This window comes from Lithobates pipiens, unplaced genomic scaffold (assembly GCF_037356315.1).
Source record: "Lithobates pipiens isolate NorthernLeopardFrog02 unplaced genomic scaffold, aLitPip1_a1.2 Scaffold_24, whole genome shotgun sequence".
NCBI lineage: Eukaryota > Metazoa > Chordata > Amphibia > Anura > Ranidae > Lithobates > Lithobates pipiens.
The window spans coordinates 16,308,877-16,328,796 of NW_027507786.1; the positions used below are offsets into that span (position 1 = coordinate 16,308,877).

The 19,920-nt window shown below is 42.5% G+C and overlaps 1 protein-coding gene across 2 annotated transcripts in view; it reads left to right on the forward strand.

Annotated features, from left to right (window-relative positions):
* LOC143929685 (natural cytotoxicity triggering receptor 3 ligand 1-like) overlaps positions 1–19,920 on the forward strand; it is a 114,845-nt gene that overhangs the window by 71,203 nt on the left and 23,722 nt on the right. For both annotated transcript variants that reach the window (XM_077453628.1, XM_077453629.1), the window contains 2 exons: positions 6,156–6,248; positions 15,748–15,843. In XM_077453628.1, coding sequence (XP_077309754.1) covers positions 6,156–6,248; positions 15,748–15,843 — 189 coding nt within the window. The remainder of the gene's footprint in view (positions 1–6,155; positions 6,249–15,747; positions 15,844–19,920) is intronic.

A 19,920-nucleotide genomic window follows, 5' to 3' on the forward strand; every position in this document is an offset into this window, starting at 1 on the left:
GAAAATCTGATTGTACATAACGTGATGACGTTACTTCGTTACGATGGGACTACGTTCAGGCTAGTAGCCAATGGCTTTGGTCTAGGAATTTGATCTGAGCATGCATGGCACTTTGTCCGCCGGAGTAGGCTACACATGATCGGAGTATGTCTGATCGGAGCATTTTGTCGGAAAATTTTACAGACAAGTTGGAAAACTTGGTCCGTCGGATACTCCGATGTAAACAGTCCGATGCAGACCACACACAGTCAGATTATCCAACAATACGGTCCAATAGGACACATTCCGTCGGAATCTCCGACCGTGTGTACAAGGGTTTAGAGGAGATAAGTGCAGTTTTACTAAGTCCTCTACATTTCTAGCATGGGAAGATGAGCTGGGCTCCTCCTATACACCTGTTCAATCACAACATGCTTTCTCAGCCACTTATTCTTATTCAAAAAAATGCAAATTTGAGGGAAATTATGCATAAGATAACATTAAGGTGGCACCTGACACCTTGTCGCTTATCTAAATATTATCCCTAAACATCTAACCTATGTTGGTAGAACTGCAGGCAAACAGGCATGCTATATAATTTACTGTGGTCATGTAAGTCACTAGCTAAATATTGGCTTCTTTTCTTTCAAATATCCCAAATCCCTTGTCAAATACAGTATTAAATGTATTGTTAGTAGTAAGATTAGCCTTGATGAGACACTGGAACTCTTCCTTGACCCCAATGACTTCTGAAGTGGTGTCCTTAGTCCACCAACATATCACTTATGACAAAATGCGTGCACTCTCTACTGACTCTCCTAATGTCACTATAGATAGATGGAGTCCCTGGTTAGACAGGCATGTTAATCCAATCCAAATTAACCACAATGCAATCACTAATGATTTTGCTTACTGTGAGATATTCTCTGACTCATGTTCTGCCTTTTTTTTCTTTTGTATGCTCTGTTTGGTTTCGTATACTTCCAAATGTTGTAAGCATGCTACATAATGTCTGCCAAATACGGGCCTTAGCATATTTTTGACGGAATTAAGTCTGAAGCTTTTTTCAACCGAATTCCAATGGAATTCAGCTAAAGCTGTCTTGCATACGCACGGTCACACCAACTTCCGATGGTCAATAACGCGACTACGTTTGACGGCACTATAAAAGGGAAGTTTAATGCTTCTGAGCATGCGTTGAATTGTTTCCGAGCATGCGTCGGAATTTTACGCATCGGAATTGCATACACACAAAGGGAATTTCTGATAGAAACTTTTTCCATTGGAAAAATTGAGAACATACTATCAAACTTTTTCTGGAGGAAATTCGGACAGCAAAAGTCCGATGGAGCATACACACGGTCGCATTTTCAAATGAAAAGCTCTCATCGGTCTTTTGCTGGCCGAAATTCCGATAGTGTGTCCGGCATTGGTGTTTTAAAATAGGCCACAGGAATATTTATCGGGAGACACTGAAAAATATTCAAGGCTTTCGGGAGAGTCATCATTTTGATGACACTTATCCTGCCGAATCATTATAGTCTATGTGTAGGGTATCCTCTCAAGTCACGTTTAATTGTATTCAATAGGGGCAAATAATTATCCTGATATAGGTCCATTGTTGATGTTGACAGAAACACTCCCAGATATTTCAATCCCCTCCTCCATTTAAAGGGATACAGAATTTTGAGATCTCTTCCTTCATCTGAGGAAACTGAGATATCTAATATCTCAGTTTTCTCCATGTTAAGCTTGAGGTTCGATGCATCCCCATAATCACTCAAGTCTAACAAAATCTCTGGGAGTATTTGTGTAGGATGCGTTATATATAGCATAACATTGTCCGCAAATACGGATGTCTTATGTTCTTGTCCCGCAATCTCTATACCTTTAATTTTATAATTGGCTCTTATAGAAGCTAAAAAGGGGTCCAAGGAAAACACGAAGAGTAGGAGGGACAGGGGACACCCCTGGCATGTACCTCTATATGGCCGAAGGATCTCGGACAGAGTTCCATTTACTTGAATTTCAGCCATTTCACCTCAGCATTCGTGGGGCCATACCAAATTTATTTAGTGTCCGCAATATAAAATCCCAATCTAACCTATCAAAAGCCCTCTTTTGATAGAAAAATAACAAGTTTCCTTCCCTTTTTTGCTTTATGCATCTGTAAAGTTGTTCTTAATATATTATCTCTTGCCTCCCTCCCAGGCACAAATCCTGCTTGATCTTTTTCAATACAATCCGGCATAAATGGTCTCAATCTTTCGGCCAAAATCCTTGCATATATTTTAATGTCCTCATTAATCAGTGAAATCGGCCTAAAGCTAGAGCACAAAGTTGGGTCCTTCCCTTCTTTACCCAAGAGTGATAGATAGGTCCCCAGTGCCTATTCGCGGATCTTCAAGCCTCCCAAAATAGAGTTCATATATAAATGTAAGAAGGGAGTGAGGGTACCTGAAAACTTTTTAAAATATAAGGATGTGAAGCCATCCAAACCCTTGCTTGTAACTGGTTTATTAGGGATTTCAGAGCTCTCCTACGAGTCCAGGTCTCTTGTGATAAATCCATGAAGATAAGAATCTCAGCCTCATTAAATTTGATTGGTGCAGCGCTTCTCATGCCAAATGCTACTTGTTTTTACATCTCTTGTGGTTTCTGTTGATGACAAATTTGTCTTTTGTATTCTATGGACTCTTTTTAAGCCTCAAGTTTCAGGCTTCTACCAATACAAATTCTCTCTCTCTCTCTCCCTCTCTTTCTCTCTCTCTCTCTCTCTCTCTCTCTCTATATATATATATATATATATATATATATATATATATATATATATATATATATTGTGGCAGAGCGAGGCTCTGTCCCTATGAAATTGGAGGTAAAAGAGACACAGAGTTTGCATATCTGAATGAATGAATGAATGAAATACTTGTATAGCGCACAATGCGAACTGAATCGCCTCTAGGCACTGTGGCGAGCTTTGATCATCTGCTAAAAGAGGAAGGTCTTGAGTTTTTTCCTAAAAGCCAGGTGATTTTCTTCCAGGCGGATGTTGATTGGTAGAGCATTCCATAGCCGAGGCCCTTGGACAGCGAATCTCCGATCCCCCTTGGATTTATACCGGGCTTTGGGCACGAGGAGGAGGTTTTTGTTGGCTGATCGAAGACTGCGGTTTGGTGTGTAATGATTTATTTTCTCTATTAGGTATTGCGGAGCTTCTCTATGCATGCATTTGTGGGTGAGGCAAAGGGTCTTGAACGTGATCCGATTTTTTACGGTTAGCCAATGTAAGCTCCTCAGTGAATGAGAGATGGATTCCCAGGGTTTTTTTTCCTGTTATCAGCCTTGCCGCCGTGTTTTGGATCAGTTGTAATCGCGCAAGTTGATATTGTGGTAATCCTATGTAAAGCGAGTTTGCGTAGTCCAGTCGTGAATTAATGATTGTTCCAACTACCACTGCTGTGTCATTCTTTGGGATAAAAGGGATGAGTCTGCGAAGCATGCGCAGCAGATGGTGAGATCGACTGACTACAGATCCTATTTGCGCATCCATTGACATTTGTGCATCTAAAATAACCCCGAGACTCTTCGCTTTGGTCTTTGGGGAGATAGTCTGCCCAAAGACGGTTGGTGGAGACCAGGAGGTTTTGGTTGCAGGCTTATGATTTGGGTGTAAGATAAGAAGCTCTGTCTTTGATTCGTTCAGCTGGAGGGAGTTGGTGGTCATCCAGTCCTCTATCTGCGGACTGCAAAACTACAGAGTGTAGAGTTTAAATGGAGAAAACTGCTCTGTCAGTTTTCTCCAGGTTTTCCTAGTTCTGGATGGGATTCTGTAGTTTGGAGATCCCTAAGAGTCATGGGTGAGATGGGATCTCCAACCCTGTGTCCGGGTCTTGAGGATAGCAAGCAGGGTGTGTGCCCAGCTGCACACAGCCCATATAACGAGGGGCTGGTGAGAGTAGAGGGTGGAGGATGGTGGAGTGTGAGCAGCTTGCTGCTGCTGTTTGAAGACGAACCTGTGTTTGGAGAGTGGTCTGCACTGTGGGAGACTGTAGCCCGTGTAAGCGGGATTCTTTGCTCAGGGACTGGGAAAGGCTGGCCAGCCTTGAGAGTCGGGAAGACTACGGAAGCCAGTGAGTCCAGGGGGCTGGAAAGAATCGATAAGTCTGTTGGGAGCAAGCAGAGGAACTGCTGACAATTGAGAGCCAGGTGGCTTGGTATGTTTTCATTTATGTGTGCTGAATGAAGTTAAACCCCTGTGTGGGATTCCTGGATGGACTGTTTTGTTTTCCCTTTAATAAATGTGGGCTACCAGGCTCTTATTTAGAAATGCCTGTCTGATGTGGATTCACTGCACAAAAAATGCATCTAACCACTTGAGTTAAACACCCCAATGTCACTATATATATATATATATATATATATATATATATATTTGTATAGGCTTTATCGGATTTAAAATACAGTCCATAGAGCAATCTTTGCAAACAGGTAAAGACGAGATGAAGCAGGAGAAGCAATAGCTGCAACGGCTTTTATAATAGCTTTAAACTAAAATTTCTTATTAATCTCATTAATCATCTTACTGCTGCATCCAGACATAAAGTCCTCCAATTTATCTAGAAGCACTTACAAGATGGGTAAGCTCTATAACCTATAGTTTACTCTGAAAATTATGTTACTTTAATTTATTTAGCCAGTTTTTTTTTTTTCCAATCGGTCCTAAACGGTCTCCTTCATTCCTCCTTCTGTTGTGTCCTTCTGTCGGCACCACTAGTGGGTCCCCACTGTAAACTTATCCCCTCCTTGAGTTCTTGTTCACCTCCAGACCTCCATGGTGAATTTTTCAATCCAGGGCTTCTGTAAGGCCGTCTGTCCCACTACACTGCATCCGACCGCCTCCTTTGCTGTCTCAGTCACATCTCATCTCAGCCAGGCAACACCCTCTGCTCCGCTCCACACAACCACCTCCCTAGCCTCTCTCACAGGCAGGAATGGGGGGCTACATCCACCGGCTCCCTCAGGCATCCCAGCAGCTTCCCTCCTTGCTTACTCCGATTTTGACCAACAGGTCATGCTGTCCGCAAGCAGGCGTACCCACCCACCAGCCTCTCTCACAGGCAGGGAGCTGGATCAGCAGCCAGAGTCACCGGAGCAACTCCGGGTTTCTTTCACTCCTCCGGTGTATATTGGTGTGTACCCAGTGGAAGAGGATCTCACCTAAAGAAAGCCAGAGACCTGTAATAACAGGTAAGAAGTCTCAGTCTTTCTGTATTAGGTTGGTGCAGCTTCACTCCCTCTGATCCCAAGTGGCACGTACAGCGTAGGAGTGTTATAGGAGAGTTGTCAAAACGGCAACATACAACGGCTAAAATAGGGTGAAATGGATATTGCATACGTCCTCATACTCGCTCGGGGTGATGCATGAGGCCTCATAGCAAGTTCCTATTTGGCGCCATCTTGTGGCTCCACCCCCAGTCCTAACCGCAAACCTTTGTATTAAGCTTTATATATGTTATATGTTTAAAACTCAATAAAAACTCATTGGAATTAAAAATCATATATATGTCTCCTGATATAAATCCAAGTAAATCCTGTCATTCTGAGATAAGGATTAAGCATCAATCATGATGAATCGGTGTCAACCAGTCGCAGCGACAATCCACCGCAAACGACAGTCAATGGCCAGATGCCAGATGCTGGGTAATGTCATTGATCAAATATGATCGTGGCGATTTTTTGGTGAATGTCACTACCCAGGATCCCTGCCAACGTGTTTACAGTTTGAAAGAAGCCACCAGGAAACTTTCATTCAGTGGCAGTAGTGATTCCACAGCAAAATAAATAGTCTTACAGCTGCATTAGCCGGAGGTTTGAGGAGGTGATTTGCTTTTATCTGCTATTTTGCTCACCTATTCTTCAAACTGCAGACAAAATGGTTTGGGTTGATCTCATGGTTGACCCAAACAGAAAATCTCCTTCTTATGTGCGAAAACAAAATGTGCAATATTAATGGATTATGGAGAATTATATAGTTGGATCATATTGTTGAGCTGGTAATAATAACATAAATGTTGCAAATGCAATTATAAATGTACAGCCAGCATATGTTGAAGTGTTGGGGTTCTCCAAACATGTAGGATTCAAATTATGTCTATTGTGTGTTTCTTTTACAGGACGGAGTCCAGTAAAGGATATTTCAATTGCTTTGATTCTTTCAGGGATATTAGTATTCGCAATAGGCATTTTGGATACATTTGTTAAAAAAGGTAAGTTACTGACATTTGGTCTGTAAGTCGGTATGTAAGTCTGTATTCAGAATATTATACAACCTCAGATACCAGAACTAGAGGATCCTCAAGACCACCAATCCTGAGAGTGTTCACTAATACCGGTCATAGACAAAAGATTATCAATTTTTCAAATAACAATTTCCCGTTATCATTTGCTTGATCCTTTTGATACTGACAACCATCAGTCTCCTTTTATCAGACCGATTGATTTCAACAAACAAATAGAAGAGATACTGATGAGCTCACAAATGATTATAAGAAGAAATGAATGCTTATTATGATCACAGATTGAAAGAAATATGATTTTTAGTACCTAAAAAGTAGGGATGGGTCGAACGACCCCCTGTATGATTTGCACCAGAACCTTCTAACATCTTGAAAGTTCAGAACCGCATAACGAACCCCATTGAAGTCTATGGGACCCGAACTGGAAAAATCAAAATTGCCCATTTTGAAGGCTTATATGCAAGTAATTGGGCATACAATGGGTATGGGGGTCCAGGTACAGCCCTGGGGGACATGTAGCAATGAAACAAAGTTTGTAAAAAACGTAATTTTTAAATGAGCAGTAATTTATATATACCGATGCTCAACTACTTCAATACCAGGCACTTCCCCCCCCCCCCCCTTTATTAGCATATTCCTTGTGGTCCAGGGTGGCATACCTGGTAGGTGTCCTTTGTGGGCATCCCTGGTGGTCCTGGTGGCATCCGCGGGGGGCTTGACTGATAAATAATCAGCACAGACTCCCCCCTGTCATTAGAGCAGGCAATCGGCTCTCCTCTACTTGCGTCTGTCAGATGCGAGTGAGGAAAAGCCGATAAACGGTTCTTCCTGTTTAGACTGTGATCAGCCATGATTGGACTCCATCTCCATCAGAGGCTCTTTAACGTGATCGGTTTTGCGATGTGTCAGACTGACCCACCACAACATCGATCGCCATGCTGCTCTCCCCCCGATCGCGGCTTATCCTACTGCACATCATATAACGCCCAGTCAGGATAACTGAACCACCACCCCAGCCATCATTTTGCAGGAAGTTGTTAAAGTGAAAAATTCCTTTCAATATAGTGCCTGGGGGGATCCCCTTAGTCTAAATGAAAAATGGTACATCTTGCAGGACAATTTCATGGGTCAGATGGTAAATGCACCAACAAGAATCAATGCGTTACTAGACCTACTGATTACTAACAATACAGACCTGATCACAGATGTGGAAATGCAGGCCAATTTAGGTAACAGTGATCTCAGGTTAATTAGTTTCAGCATAAATCAAACAAATGGGAAACACAAGGGTAAAAAGACACTGAATTTCAGAAAAGCCAACTTCCCTAAACTACGCTCCTGCCTAGAAGATATTAAATGGGATAAAATCCTAGAAACAAAGAAATACAGAAGAAAAATGGGTGTGCTTTTAGAGCATATTAAATAAATGTATTGGCCAGTGTATCCCAATGGGAAATAAATTTAGCAGAGCTAATAAAAACATCCTGGGTGGCTTAACTCCAATGTAAAAATGCATATAAAAGCAAAGGAAAAGGCCTTCAAATAATACACGCTGACGGGTCATCAGTAGCATTCCAACTTTACAAAGAATGTAATGATAAATGTAAGGGTGTAATCGGAGCAGTTAAGATAGAACACAAAAGGCACATAGCGGAGGAGAGTAAAATAAAATGCCAAGAAATTATTTAATTATAGAAATAGGGGAATAAAGGATGATGAAGGGACAAAAGATGAAGAGATGGTAAAGGTTTTGAATGTATTCTTCTCCTCAATCTTCACAAGGGAAACGGGTGGATTTAGTAACCAAGACTGCAATGTTTATGACACATCACAGGAAGCACCCTCATGGCTAACAGTGGATATAATTAGAAATAAACTTTAAAAACGTAACATTAATAAGTCACCGGGACCAGGTGGCTTACACCCAAGGGTCCTTAATGAACTCAGTCAAGAGTTATCCAGTGGGGATAAACCAGGAAGCGCCACCTGAGTGTAGTATTAAAAGCTGCTTTAATGGCAAGGTATCAAAATACACTTACAACAAGTAAGAACATAAAAAGCTCATCTGACGTCATGACGTCACAGGAATCACAGAAGTGCATCCGGAGGAATGTCCACAGAGAAGGAGAGGAGAACTGGCAGGCTACGTGCTCGGAGCTTCACCTCCTTCTATTGGCCTGGGGTGGGAGTGTCAAGATCGTGCTATTTATATGGTAGTGCTGTGGGACAACAGGTCCCAGCAAAGACGAACATGTAGAAAAACAGTGTATGGGGGACATTCATAGAACTGTTTTGCCCTGTACACACGATAGAATTTTCCGACAACAAAATCAATGGGATTTTTCCCGACGGATGTTGGCTCAAAACTTGTCTTGCATACACACGGTCACACAAAGTTGGTCTGAAATTCCGAACGCCAAGAACGAGCCTAGAAAAATGAAGTTTAAAAGGCAGTGTGGCTCTTCTGCTTGTTTCCGAGCATGCGTGGAACTTTGTGCCTCGGAATTGTGTACATATGATTTAAATTTACGACAACGGATTTTGTTGGCGGAAAATTTGAGAACCAGATCTCAAATTTTGTGTGACGGAAATTCCTATGGAAAATGTGTGATGGAGCCTATGCACGGTCGGAATTTCCAATAACAAGGTCCTATCACACATTTTCCATCGGAAAATCCTATAGTGTGTACAGGGCATTTCACAAATGGCAGCAAAACTTGGGATAATAAAATCATAAAAACAAAGGAACACAAATGGCCAGATTATTATATTATTATTTATTATTATTATTATTATTATTATTATTATTATTATTATAAATAGAATACAGTGTAATAGGACATGAAAATAAAAATAATAATAATAATAATAATAATAATAATAATAATATAATGAAACATGAAAATGAGAATGAAAATGAAAATAAAAATAGAAATAAAAATAAAAATAAAATGTAAGTAGAGATAAATTCAAGCAAATTCTCAAAGCTAGCCCCCGGTTACAACTATCAAAGGATTTGGATCTGGTTTTGACAACACATTCCTAAAAAATCTTAAAACAACTTTTCTAAAAAAACATTCCTAAAAGTATTGAATATAATTTTGTTATTGATTAATTATTAATTAATCTTAGCTTATCTCATACAGACGCATCATAGGTACGCACAAAGGTGCAAGCCCATGCTTGCGCTAGCATGGAAGTGCACCCAAAACATGGGCACTGACAGGTGTGAGGGTGACAGGAAATGGTAAAAGATTACTATAATTTCTAAAAATACATTAAGGGCCTTAAAGAGGAAGTAAACCCTGATGAGTTTACTTCCTCTTTTATTCCCTGCAAAGGTAAAGCATAATGGACTACTATGCATCGCATCGCATAGTAGTCCATTATGTGTCACTTACCTGACACAGGAGCCAGCGAAGTCACCGCTGTCCCCTGTAGTCCAGAGCATCCATCTTCTCGTGGGGTCTCGCGGCTTCGCCAAATGACAGCGGCGGAGCAGCGATGACGTCACTCCCACGCATGCGCACGGAAGCCGCCACTCGTGGCATATCGCCGTAGACAGCGGTGCCTGTCTTTCGGCAAATATCTCCTCCTCTACTCCAGTGTCAGGCTCCGACCCCTCGTGACTCAGCACTCAGTGGCAGCCTCTCCTTGCTTAATCGCCGGCCGGGGAGGGAGAAGCACACCACTCCTCACTCCTCCAGTCTCACCCCCGTGGTCTCAACTCTGGATCCCAAAGGGGCTGGAGAGAGTGGCAGAAGAGAGTGATCTGGGAAAGTCCCGCAGGGGATCAGAAGGATCAGGCGAACCACTTCCATTTTCCTCGGGCCAGGAGCTGATGCAAGGTTCAGAGACTTAAATCAAGAAAAAAAACAATCAGCGCTCACATGTATAATACAAAACAAACTAATTGCAAGCGGAACACCTAAAGGAGCAATACAAAAAACACCTTAATAACACATCAATTTATATAAATGGTGCAGCGTAAAATACAAAAGTCCACACGTATTGGTCATATATGACAACAGAAGAGCATGTAGAGAGGAAACACCACGTGGGAAGACAGCTGATTGCTTGTATGTGACACTCCTTCCACCAGTAGGAATAAACTCTTACCAGTTCTGATGGACCTCTTAATTCTCAGATGGTCAAATGCGCGTATTAAAGACGGTGTGCAGGAGCAGGGCCGTCTTTAATATTGATTGGACCCTGGGCAAAAATGTTCTTAGGGCCCCCCTCCCCCCATGCAATTTTGCTCTCCACCTTCTAGGAGACATACAATAAATAGCAGCTAGACTTAAAATCAGTTTGCTCTATCAGATCAGGCAGCGATTGCGATTGGTTGCCAGAGGTTACAGCATATCATTACTGCTTACTGACTGGTTGCTAGAGGTTACAGCACTCCTTAAGACTCACTGATTAGTTGCTAGAGGTTACAGCACATTTCTGCTTGTTGATTGGCTGCTAGAGATAGCTGTACAGTAATACTGCTCACTGGTTGCTATAGGTTACAGCACATCTTCTCCTCACTGCAGGGGGGCATGATATACCTATGAATGCTGCCTTTATTTACATATCAATGCAGTTGGCCTCAGCTATTTACATATGAATGCCAGTATTTTCATGTAAACACAGGTCTGCAGGTGAGTCATCTGTACACAACAATAGGGCAGAGCTGGGCAGCATTAGTAGCAGCACTTCACACTGAGATATCGGGACACAGCACAGGACTAAAACTTCAAGGGACAAGGGAATGTAAACTGGGATAGTTGGCAAGTATGAGGCAGCTGCTTTGGGCCCCACAACAATGACATGGCCCAGGGCAGCTGCCCCTTTTGCCCTGCCTTAAAGACGGCCCTGTGCAGGAACCTTTATTTCCACATGCGAATAGAGCAGTTGTCCGAATCGCTTGATCACATTTAGCCGACTTCAGAAAAAAAGCCCAAAGGATTCACTCCAGATGTAGGTAGGTAGGTATATATGAACAGAAAAGTCTGGGAAAAACTCCAACGAAAGTTAAAAAAATATAGAAAAAAACTCGATCCCGTTTAGACATAAGCCGTCCAATCTATTTCAGATTATATAGGCCAGAACGTTGGTTTGTCGTTTCCCCTCATGTGCTTGTGCCTAGGTGGCTGGGGGAGACCGAAAAGAAGATCCCCTTCTGACTTTATGCCCCTATCACACCCCTCCCCCCATCTCCGCTTTCCTCTCTATCCCCCCCCTCTTTTCCTAACACCCCTATAACTCCCCCTTCTTGGGGAGCTACCTCTGACACAGACGCCCATACCCCCTAAACGGTTGACTGATACTCATTGGCAGGGCGAGTACTTTCCTTGCCCTCTACATCCCGCTCCCAGCTGATGATATCTCCCCCTTTTCCCACAGCCTTACAATGGGTCTCTGGGAGGTAGACTGACACTTATAACCGACTGAATCCTCCCGAGGCACAAGGCTTGTCCCTTAGGATGCGCTCCTAAACACTAACTGCAATGGTGATCTTTCATAAGAACAGCTACACCCACTCTTTTGGGTACAGGGGGAAATGTTTTAGGTTCAAGCCAGAGATGTAGGCACAAGTTCACCTTATGTCCTAACATTGAATCAAGGCTCTGTTCAACTGTTCAATTGTTTAAATGCTCTAACTTTAATCGTCTGTGATAACGATATGTACTGTGCCTTCTTAGTACATTAACCACTTACAGACCGGACCATTTTGCTGGTCAAAGACCAGACCACTTTTTGCGATTCGGCACTGCGTCGCTTTAACTGACAATTGCGCGGTCGTGCAACATGGCTCCCAAACAAAATTGACGTCCTTTTTTTCCCACAAATAGAGCTTTCTTTTGGTGGTATTTGATCACCTCTGCGGTTTTTATTTTTTGCGCTATAAACAAAAATAGAGCGACAATTTTGAAAAAAATGCATTATTTTTTACTTTTTGTTATAATAAATATCCCCCAAAAATATATAAAAAAAAATTTTTTTTCCCCCAGTTTAGGCCAATACGTATTCTTCTACATATTTTTGGTAAAAAAAATCGCAATAAGCGATTATTGATTGGTTTGCGCAAAAGTTATAGCGTTTACAAATAGGGGATATTTTTATAGCATTTTTATTAATAATTTTTTATTATTTTTTTTTTTTACTAGTAATGGTGGCGATCAGTGATTTTTATTTTGACTGCGACATTGTGGGGGACCCATCGGACATTTTTGACACATTTTTGAGACCAGTGTAATTTATACAGTAATCACTGCTATATAAATGCAGTGATTCCTGTGTAAATGACACTGGCAGTGAAGGGGTTAACCAGTGGGTGGCAGTGTAGGGGTTAAGTGTTCCTAAGGGTGTGTTACTAACTGTGGGGGGGTTGGGCTTTCATTTAGTGAACACTGATCTCTGCTCCAATCACATGGAGCAGAGATCTGCTTCACTAGTTGCTAGGCAGAATGGAGAAATGCCGTTTACGCGGCATTTCCTCCATTCAGATGTCCCGTGAGAGGATCGCGGGTATGCCCGCGGCGATCGAGTCTGCGGGTCCCTCAACCGGCCTCACGGGGGTCCCAACCAGCGCGGGAGCGCGCCGGCGGTGGCACGCTCCCGATGGCAGGGCGGCATTGAAGATTGGACGTACATGTACGCCAATATGCCTGCCCGTGCCATTCTGTCGACGTACATCGGCGTGCGCTGGTCGGGAACCAGTTAAGTTCAGCTTGTTACTGTACTGTTTGAAAAATTAATAAATATTTTATAGAAAAAAAAATTAAAAATCTAAGTGTAGCAATAAACAGATCGTTTTATTAAAATATTCATTTAAAAAATAAAGAAAATCAAGAAGTTTTTATATAACACAAAAAAAAAATCTTTCAATTTCAAAGTCCACAGTTCTGTGAATGAATTACTGAATAGCAGTGAATTGTTGTCAATACTGCTTTACACCACAAGATGCCAGTAGTGGGCAATAAGCATATCAAGACACAAGCTGAGCCATTTACAGCACAAGATACACTTAGCCCCTTGTACACACGGGTCGGAGATTCCGACAACCAAATCCGATGGATTTTGTCCGAAACTGTTGCATACACACGGTCGGACAAAGTTGTCGGAAAATCCGACGTGATGACGTTATTTCGTTACGACGGGACTACATTCACGCTAGTAGCCAATAGCTTTGGTGTAGGAATTTGATCTGAGCATGCTTGGCACTTTGTCCGATCGGAATTCTCTACACATGATCGCAGTATGTCCGATCGGAGCATTTTGTTGGAAAATTTTACCAACAAATTGGAAAACTTGGTCAGTCGGATATTCCGATGGAAACAGTCCGATGTAGACCACACACAGTCGGAATATCTGACAAAACGGTCTGATCGGACACATTCCGTACAAGGGCTTAGAATGAGATCAATGTGTAAAGCAAAAACAAACAGCACAGGGTGGCACTAAGCTCCTCCCCCCGTACGTACGTTACGTCCTATCAGTGTATCTTGTGCTGTAAATGGATAGTGATGTCACAATGTAATTGATAAACTATGGTTTCCTTGGTGCATGGTTTGCCATTGGTGATGGTCTATTTTTGTGTCCTTAACCACAATTTATATTTTAAATTTATTGTATTATTGAATTAATTCTTAGCCCTTGTACACACGGTCGGAAAATCCGTCGGAATGTGTCCTATCGGACCGTGTCATCGGATAATCCGACTGTGTGTGGTCTCCATCGGACTGATTCCGTCGGAATATCCGTCGGACCCAATTTTCCAACATGTTGGAAATATTTCCCGACCAACTGCTCCGATCGGACATACTCCCATCATGTGTAGAGAATTTCGATCGGACCAAGTGCCACGCATGCTCAGATCAAATTCCTACATCAAAGCTATTGGCTACTAGCCTGAACGTAGTCCCGTCATAACAAAATTATGTCATCACGTTCTGAAAGATCAGATTTTTCGCCAACTTTGTCCAACCGTGTGTATGCAACAGTTTGGGACAAGATCAGACGGACAAAATCCGATGGATTTTGTTGTGGAAATCTCCGACCGTGTGTACAGGGGCTTAAACTTAGACTATTGTGTTCTGATCCATCACATATAATTCAGATTAAAAAAACATTGAACTAAAGGCTGTAATGTAACGAAATAGGTAAAAAGCCAAGGGGGGGGGGGTGAATAATTTGCAAGGCACTGTACTACATTCTGTAGCATTACATTCACATAATAGTATTTGCTTTATGCCCTCAACATCAAGTAAGCTGACCGCCGCTGGTATAGACCCTAGGGCAGGGGGCCTCTTACTTAAAGACCGAAACCTTTCTTTTTGGTGCAATATGGATATCCCTATCTGAAAATATGTCTGACATTTTTACATAAATGCTTTGTGGCCAGTCATTCCTAAAATGCCAGGCCCCTGTCTAAGTGGCAGCCCCTTTCAACTGTAGTGGTGGCATCTAAATAAAATGGCCACATTTCCATTACATTCAATGCCAATTGCTCTGTTAGGTAGGGTAGCTGTACACATTATTTCCAGCTCTTATCCTTTCCTGAAATGTATTGTTATTTATGTTTATATATTACATTGCACTTTATCAAAAGTGTGTCCATACACTTTGCGATACGTATGAATTTGTTTGGATTATAGAGAGTTATACAATCCAATTGTCAGGTCACCTTAAGGCCAGGTGACAGATGCACACCACAGGAATTAGGAGTGCACCGCAAGGTCGTGGACCCTACGGCTGACTGCTGCGGACGGGGGTCAAGGTGATAGGAAGGCAGGGCCGCCAGAACACCAAGATGGATCCCACCGGGGTTAGAGCGTAAGATTCCCTGGGGCGCGGAGTCTAAGAGCCAGCAGGTGTTCACCAGAGCCTCGAGTGGTGAGGATGGACTGGGCTGCAACTGGCTCCAGGTTGCAACCCCCAGGGTCCCCCAGCTCACACCCACAGTAGGCAACAGGAGGATATGGATGGTGAGGGACAAAGCCAAGGTCGGGGCCACAAGCAGACAGGAAAAGTCAGGAACACGCCAAAAGGTCAGGATCACAGGCAAACAGGGATAGTCAAGGACACGTCAAAGTCGGTAATGGAAAACAAGAGAAGAGCACATGGCAGGTAACAGGAAGCTAACACACAAAGGTTGATCAGCAGGATTGGCTAGCAGTGCACAGGTTAATATAGAGCTCTCTGATAGGAGCTAGGGTGGAGCCATGCCAGAGGATGGATTATAAAAGCAGTCAGGTGAGGGTCGGCTGGTCTCTAGAAATGAACACATGGAGACAGGTAAGCAGACAAACTCTATTGCATAACCATGACACCGATCCTCACAGTTGGCCAGTTTCATATGTATAGCTAGTAAAAGTTAAAGAAACATTGTAGATATCGGTTTATTTTCAGTGTTGTTTGGGAAGAATTTCCAGACATGCAGAAATAAAATTACATTTATTGTTTTTTTTTCTTTTTATAGGATGGAGACCATGGATAAGAGTTTTTCTTCGTACCCTCTATATATTAACAGCGATTTTGTTTTGTTTTTTAATATACTTCATGGTGGATTTTGGTGGTAAGTTTTTCAATGTCCTGATAAGTCCAAACGCTTGTAGACTATGTGAGCCATTTATCAGCCAATATTATATATAGTATAATACTAAACAGCACAAGACAGCAGAGCTGGATTTGACATCAACACTTTGGTGGAGGAGAGGAGAGCCTTCTGCAGGAAGTCTCATTGACATGTTCTTTTTTTTTAGTGATGCCACATTAGACTGTTATTGTTTATTAGAGTTTATTAGAGTGGACGTAAACTCCCATGTATGATTTTTACCTATAGGTAAGCTTATAATAAGGCTTAATAAAGGAAGGGGAGCAGCGCTAACCAATGTTGAAAATTATTACATACATAAGCAAATATATATATATTGATTATCAATTGAAATAATAACAATGAATGAATATATGATCAAACTATAAATTATGAATACGTCCATCAACCATAGGTGAATGTGCGTAGCTTGAATCGTTCAAATGACTTGAAACAACTCCCAAACACCACTACAAACTCGTAAACCTCCACCACATACAGTGTGTGCTTACCGGAAGACATGCTAAATTAGCTGGTGGCTATCAACCCAGCCAGGGCCTTTATCCAGGGGGTGTTAAGATACCAGCTCACAAGTAGATTCCTTGCAGTAAATGGGCAGGACACCCGCCAATCAAACCAGGGAGACTCGATGATCCAGTTTCCGTAAACATGGGCCAGGCAAATTTACCCAAAAAGGAAAGAACCCAACATAGTGTAAATCAAAACACACAAGTTTTATTACAATTAAAGGTTGCACTTACACAAGAAGCGAGATAAATGGTATCAAGTTTAATAAAAGCCAACACCCATCCTCTTGGGATCACAACGCAGTGATATCAGCACGCCACTCCTCCCGACGTGTGTTTTGTCACAAGCTGAGGTTATCCTGGGGCCCAAGCTGATGTCAGCTTGTGACGAAACACGTGTCGGGAAGAGCTTGTGACGAAACGTGTTGGGAGGAGCTTGTGAGGAAACACGCATCAGGAGGAGTGGCTTACTGACGTCATTGCATTGTGATCTTTAAATTATTCACCTAGAGCGGTAATTTTCCTTTTTTTCTATAAAAAGGCTTACCTATAGGTACAGTAAATATCTCCTAAACGTGTACCGTTTAGAATATAATTACTTTAGATGCATCTGGTGATGTCAACGGCACATGTGCTATGAAGAAATGTCCGTAAATAGCGACTCTCACGTGCATGCGTCATCGCCGGCTCGCCCATTCATATAGTGGAAGCCCGCAAACCCAAAAGGAAGACCGTGTGTGTGTGTGTGGAAGCTCCTTCAGCGGTGACAGCGTGCTGCTGGAGGGCTTCATAAGTCTGTCATAATGTGCTATTATGTGATTCATATGAACACATACTGGGGTTGATTTACTAAAGGCAAATAGACTTGCACTTTGCAAACTGAAAGAGCAGTTGCTCCAGAGCTTAGTAAATGAGTAGAAGCGCTGCTGACTTCTATCAACCAATCACGAGCAAGCAAACATTTTTTTGTTTTTCTTTCCTTCCATGTGATTGGGTATTCTTTGGAAAGTGAAGCCTTACCTCGTTTGCTAAGCTCTGGAGCAAGAGCACTTGCAAAGTGCACAGACTATTTGCCTGTAGTAAATCAACCTCTATGACTTAAACTGTCTGGGGCCAATTTTTTTTTATGCGGTTTACTACGGCTTTAATTTATTTTGATACTGAGTGTTTTGTACATTTACTTTGCCAACAATCATAGAAATCAGATCATGCATGCTTATAATGAAAAAAGCAACACATTTTTGAGTTATTAAACTTTGTGCTCAATAGAAGTTCATCAAGTAAGCCTAGTGCATTGTGGGTCCATTTGAAGGGGCCACCAGGTAGAGTATGTCACCAGGTACTGTATAATATGGCATTGCCTTAATTTATATGATGATGGCACCCAATAAACTCTAGGCTGAGAGTAAGGATGAGCCGAACACCCCCCTGTTCGGTTCGCACCAGAACCTGCGAACAGACCTAAACTTCATCTGAACTTTAGAACCCTATTAAAGTCTATAGGACTTGAACGTTGAAAATGCTAATTTTAAAGGCTAATATGCAAGTTATTGTCCCAAAAAGTGTTTGGGGACCCGGGTCCTGCCCCAGGGCACATGTATCAATGCAAAAAAAGTTTTAAAAACATCAGTTTTTTCGGGAGCAGTGATTTTAATAATGCTTAAAGTGAAACAATAAAAGTGTAATATTCCTTTAAATTTTGTACCTGGGGGGTGTCTATAGTATGCCTGTGAAGGGGTGCATGTTTCCCGTGTTTAGAACTGTCCCTGCACAAAGTGTCATTTCTGGAGGAAAAAAAATAATTTAAAAGCACTCGCAGCTATAATGAATTGTCGGCTCCCTGTAATACAGAGAACAGTCATTGATAAAAAAAATTCATTTCTGCAGGAAAAAAGGGGGGGACGAGAGACGAGAGAGCGTCCCCTTCCTGAACCGTACCAGGCCATATGCCCTCAACATTGGGAGGATGTTTTGGGGGTCTGCGGGCGGGGGGCTTATCAGAATCTGGAAGCCCCCTTTAACAAGGGCACCCCCAGATCCCGCCCCCCCCTGTTTGAAATGGTAAGGGGGTACAAAAGTACCCCTATCATTTCACAAAGAAAAAGTTGCAAAAGTCCTTTATTAAATTTTTTTTTTTTTTAAAGATTCCAGTGGTGGTAATCCACTCTTGCTATCCAGCGACGGATGATCATCTCTCCGGGGTCCAGCGATGGCTGATCTGATCCAGCGACGGGTGATCTCTCCCTCCAGCGCAGTGCATCCATCCTCTGTCTCCACTGGCGTAGACACTGCAGGGATCCCGGCAGCCTGACATTTCTTATACGAGGAGGGCGGGGCCACCCGCCACCTGACCCCACCCACCTCTGACGCAAGTGGGAAAGCCTGAACAGATAAACAAGTAAACAGATACAATGCGTGAGAACAGCCTAGAATGAGTAGGCGAGGAACAAAACAGAGGAACCAGACATAGCATCTTAAGGTGGAGGTTCTCTTTTAAATTTTCACCTCCCCCTCTCTCCCCCTCCTGGAAAACCAAGGGTAGGAGGTAGCATAAAAGTTTGTCCCGGTCCAAAACTATGAGGATAACATATCCTGTTGTGGCTTAATTAGTGACAGAGAGAGAGAGGATCAAGACAGAAAAGAGTATATAGAAAGACAAGAGGGGCAGGGGGTGCAGTAGGAGAAGAAGGGGATAAGGCGGGGGGAGGTGAAGAGAAGGGAATGATGGGGTGCGTGTAGGTCGTTGGATCTGCTCTCCAGCCCCCCCCCAAACCTTACGATCCTGTAAGAGGCCAAGCCAGTTTGTACATTTACATTCTATGGAGTGTACTGACGGTAAAGGTCAGTGGACGTAAAGTGAGTCCTACATGCCCAGGTGAGGGGGAATTTGTGGATTCGTTCTTCAGAGATGTATATCAGTTCTTCCATATCTTTTATTTTGGAGACTCTCGCAAGCCACTCCCTGATCGTCGGAGCATTCTTAGATCGCCAATGTTTATGACTTGTAATAATTCCTTTTTGTTAATGATGTGTAGTGCAAAAGAAACTGGGCAGTAGTATAATCTAGAGTGAATGTAGTGACGTGTGATATGAGGCTGTGAACTTGAATGAATGAATGAATGACTGACTTGTATAGTGCTACCTATGTGATCTTAATCGCCTCAGGGTGCTTTTCAGAAGGGTACAACTTCTTTCCAGAAGGGTTGTATTTTTTTGCAGTCCCAGCAGATGTGGAGCATGGTGCCCTCCATTTTTTCGCATTTCCAGCATGTGTTGGGAATGGTAGAGGAGAATTTGTGAAGGCGAGATGGGGTCCTATAACATCTGGTTATCACTTTGTAGCAATTCTCTTGAATGGCTACATTTAGTGAGCATTTGTGGCTGTATTTGTATACTGTGTTCCATTCCTCATCAGTTAGAGGTGTTTGTAAGTCCCTATTCCAGGATGCTGTGCAGGGTGTAGAACATGGGTAATTTCTTCCGAGAGTAGGGTATATAACAGGGATATAAGGTGCCTTTGAGGAGTTTTCCA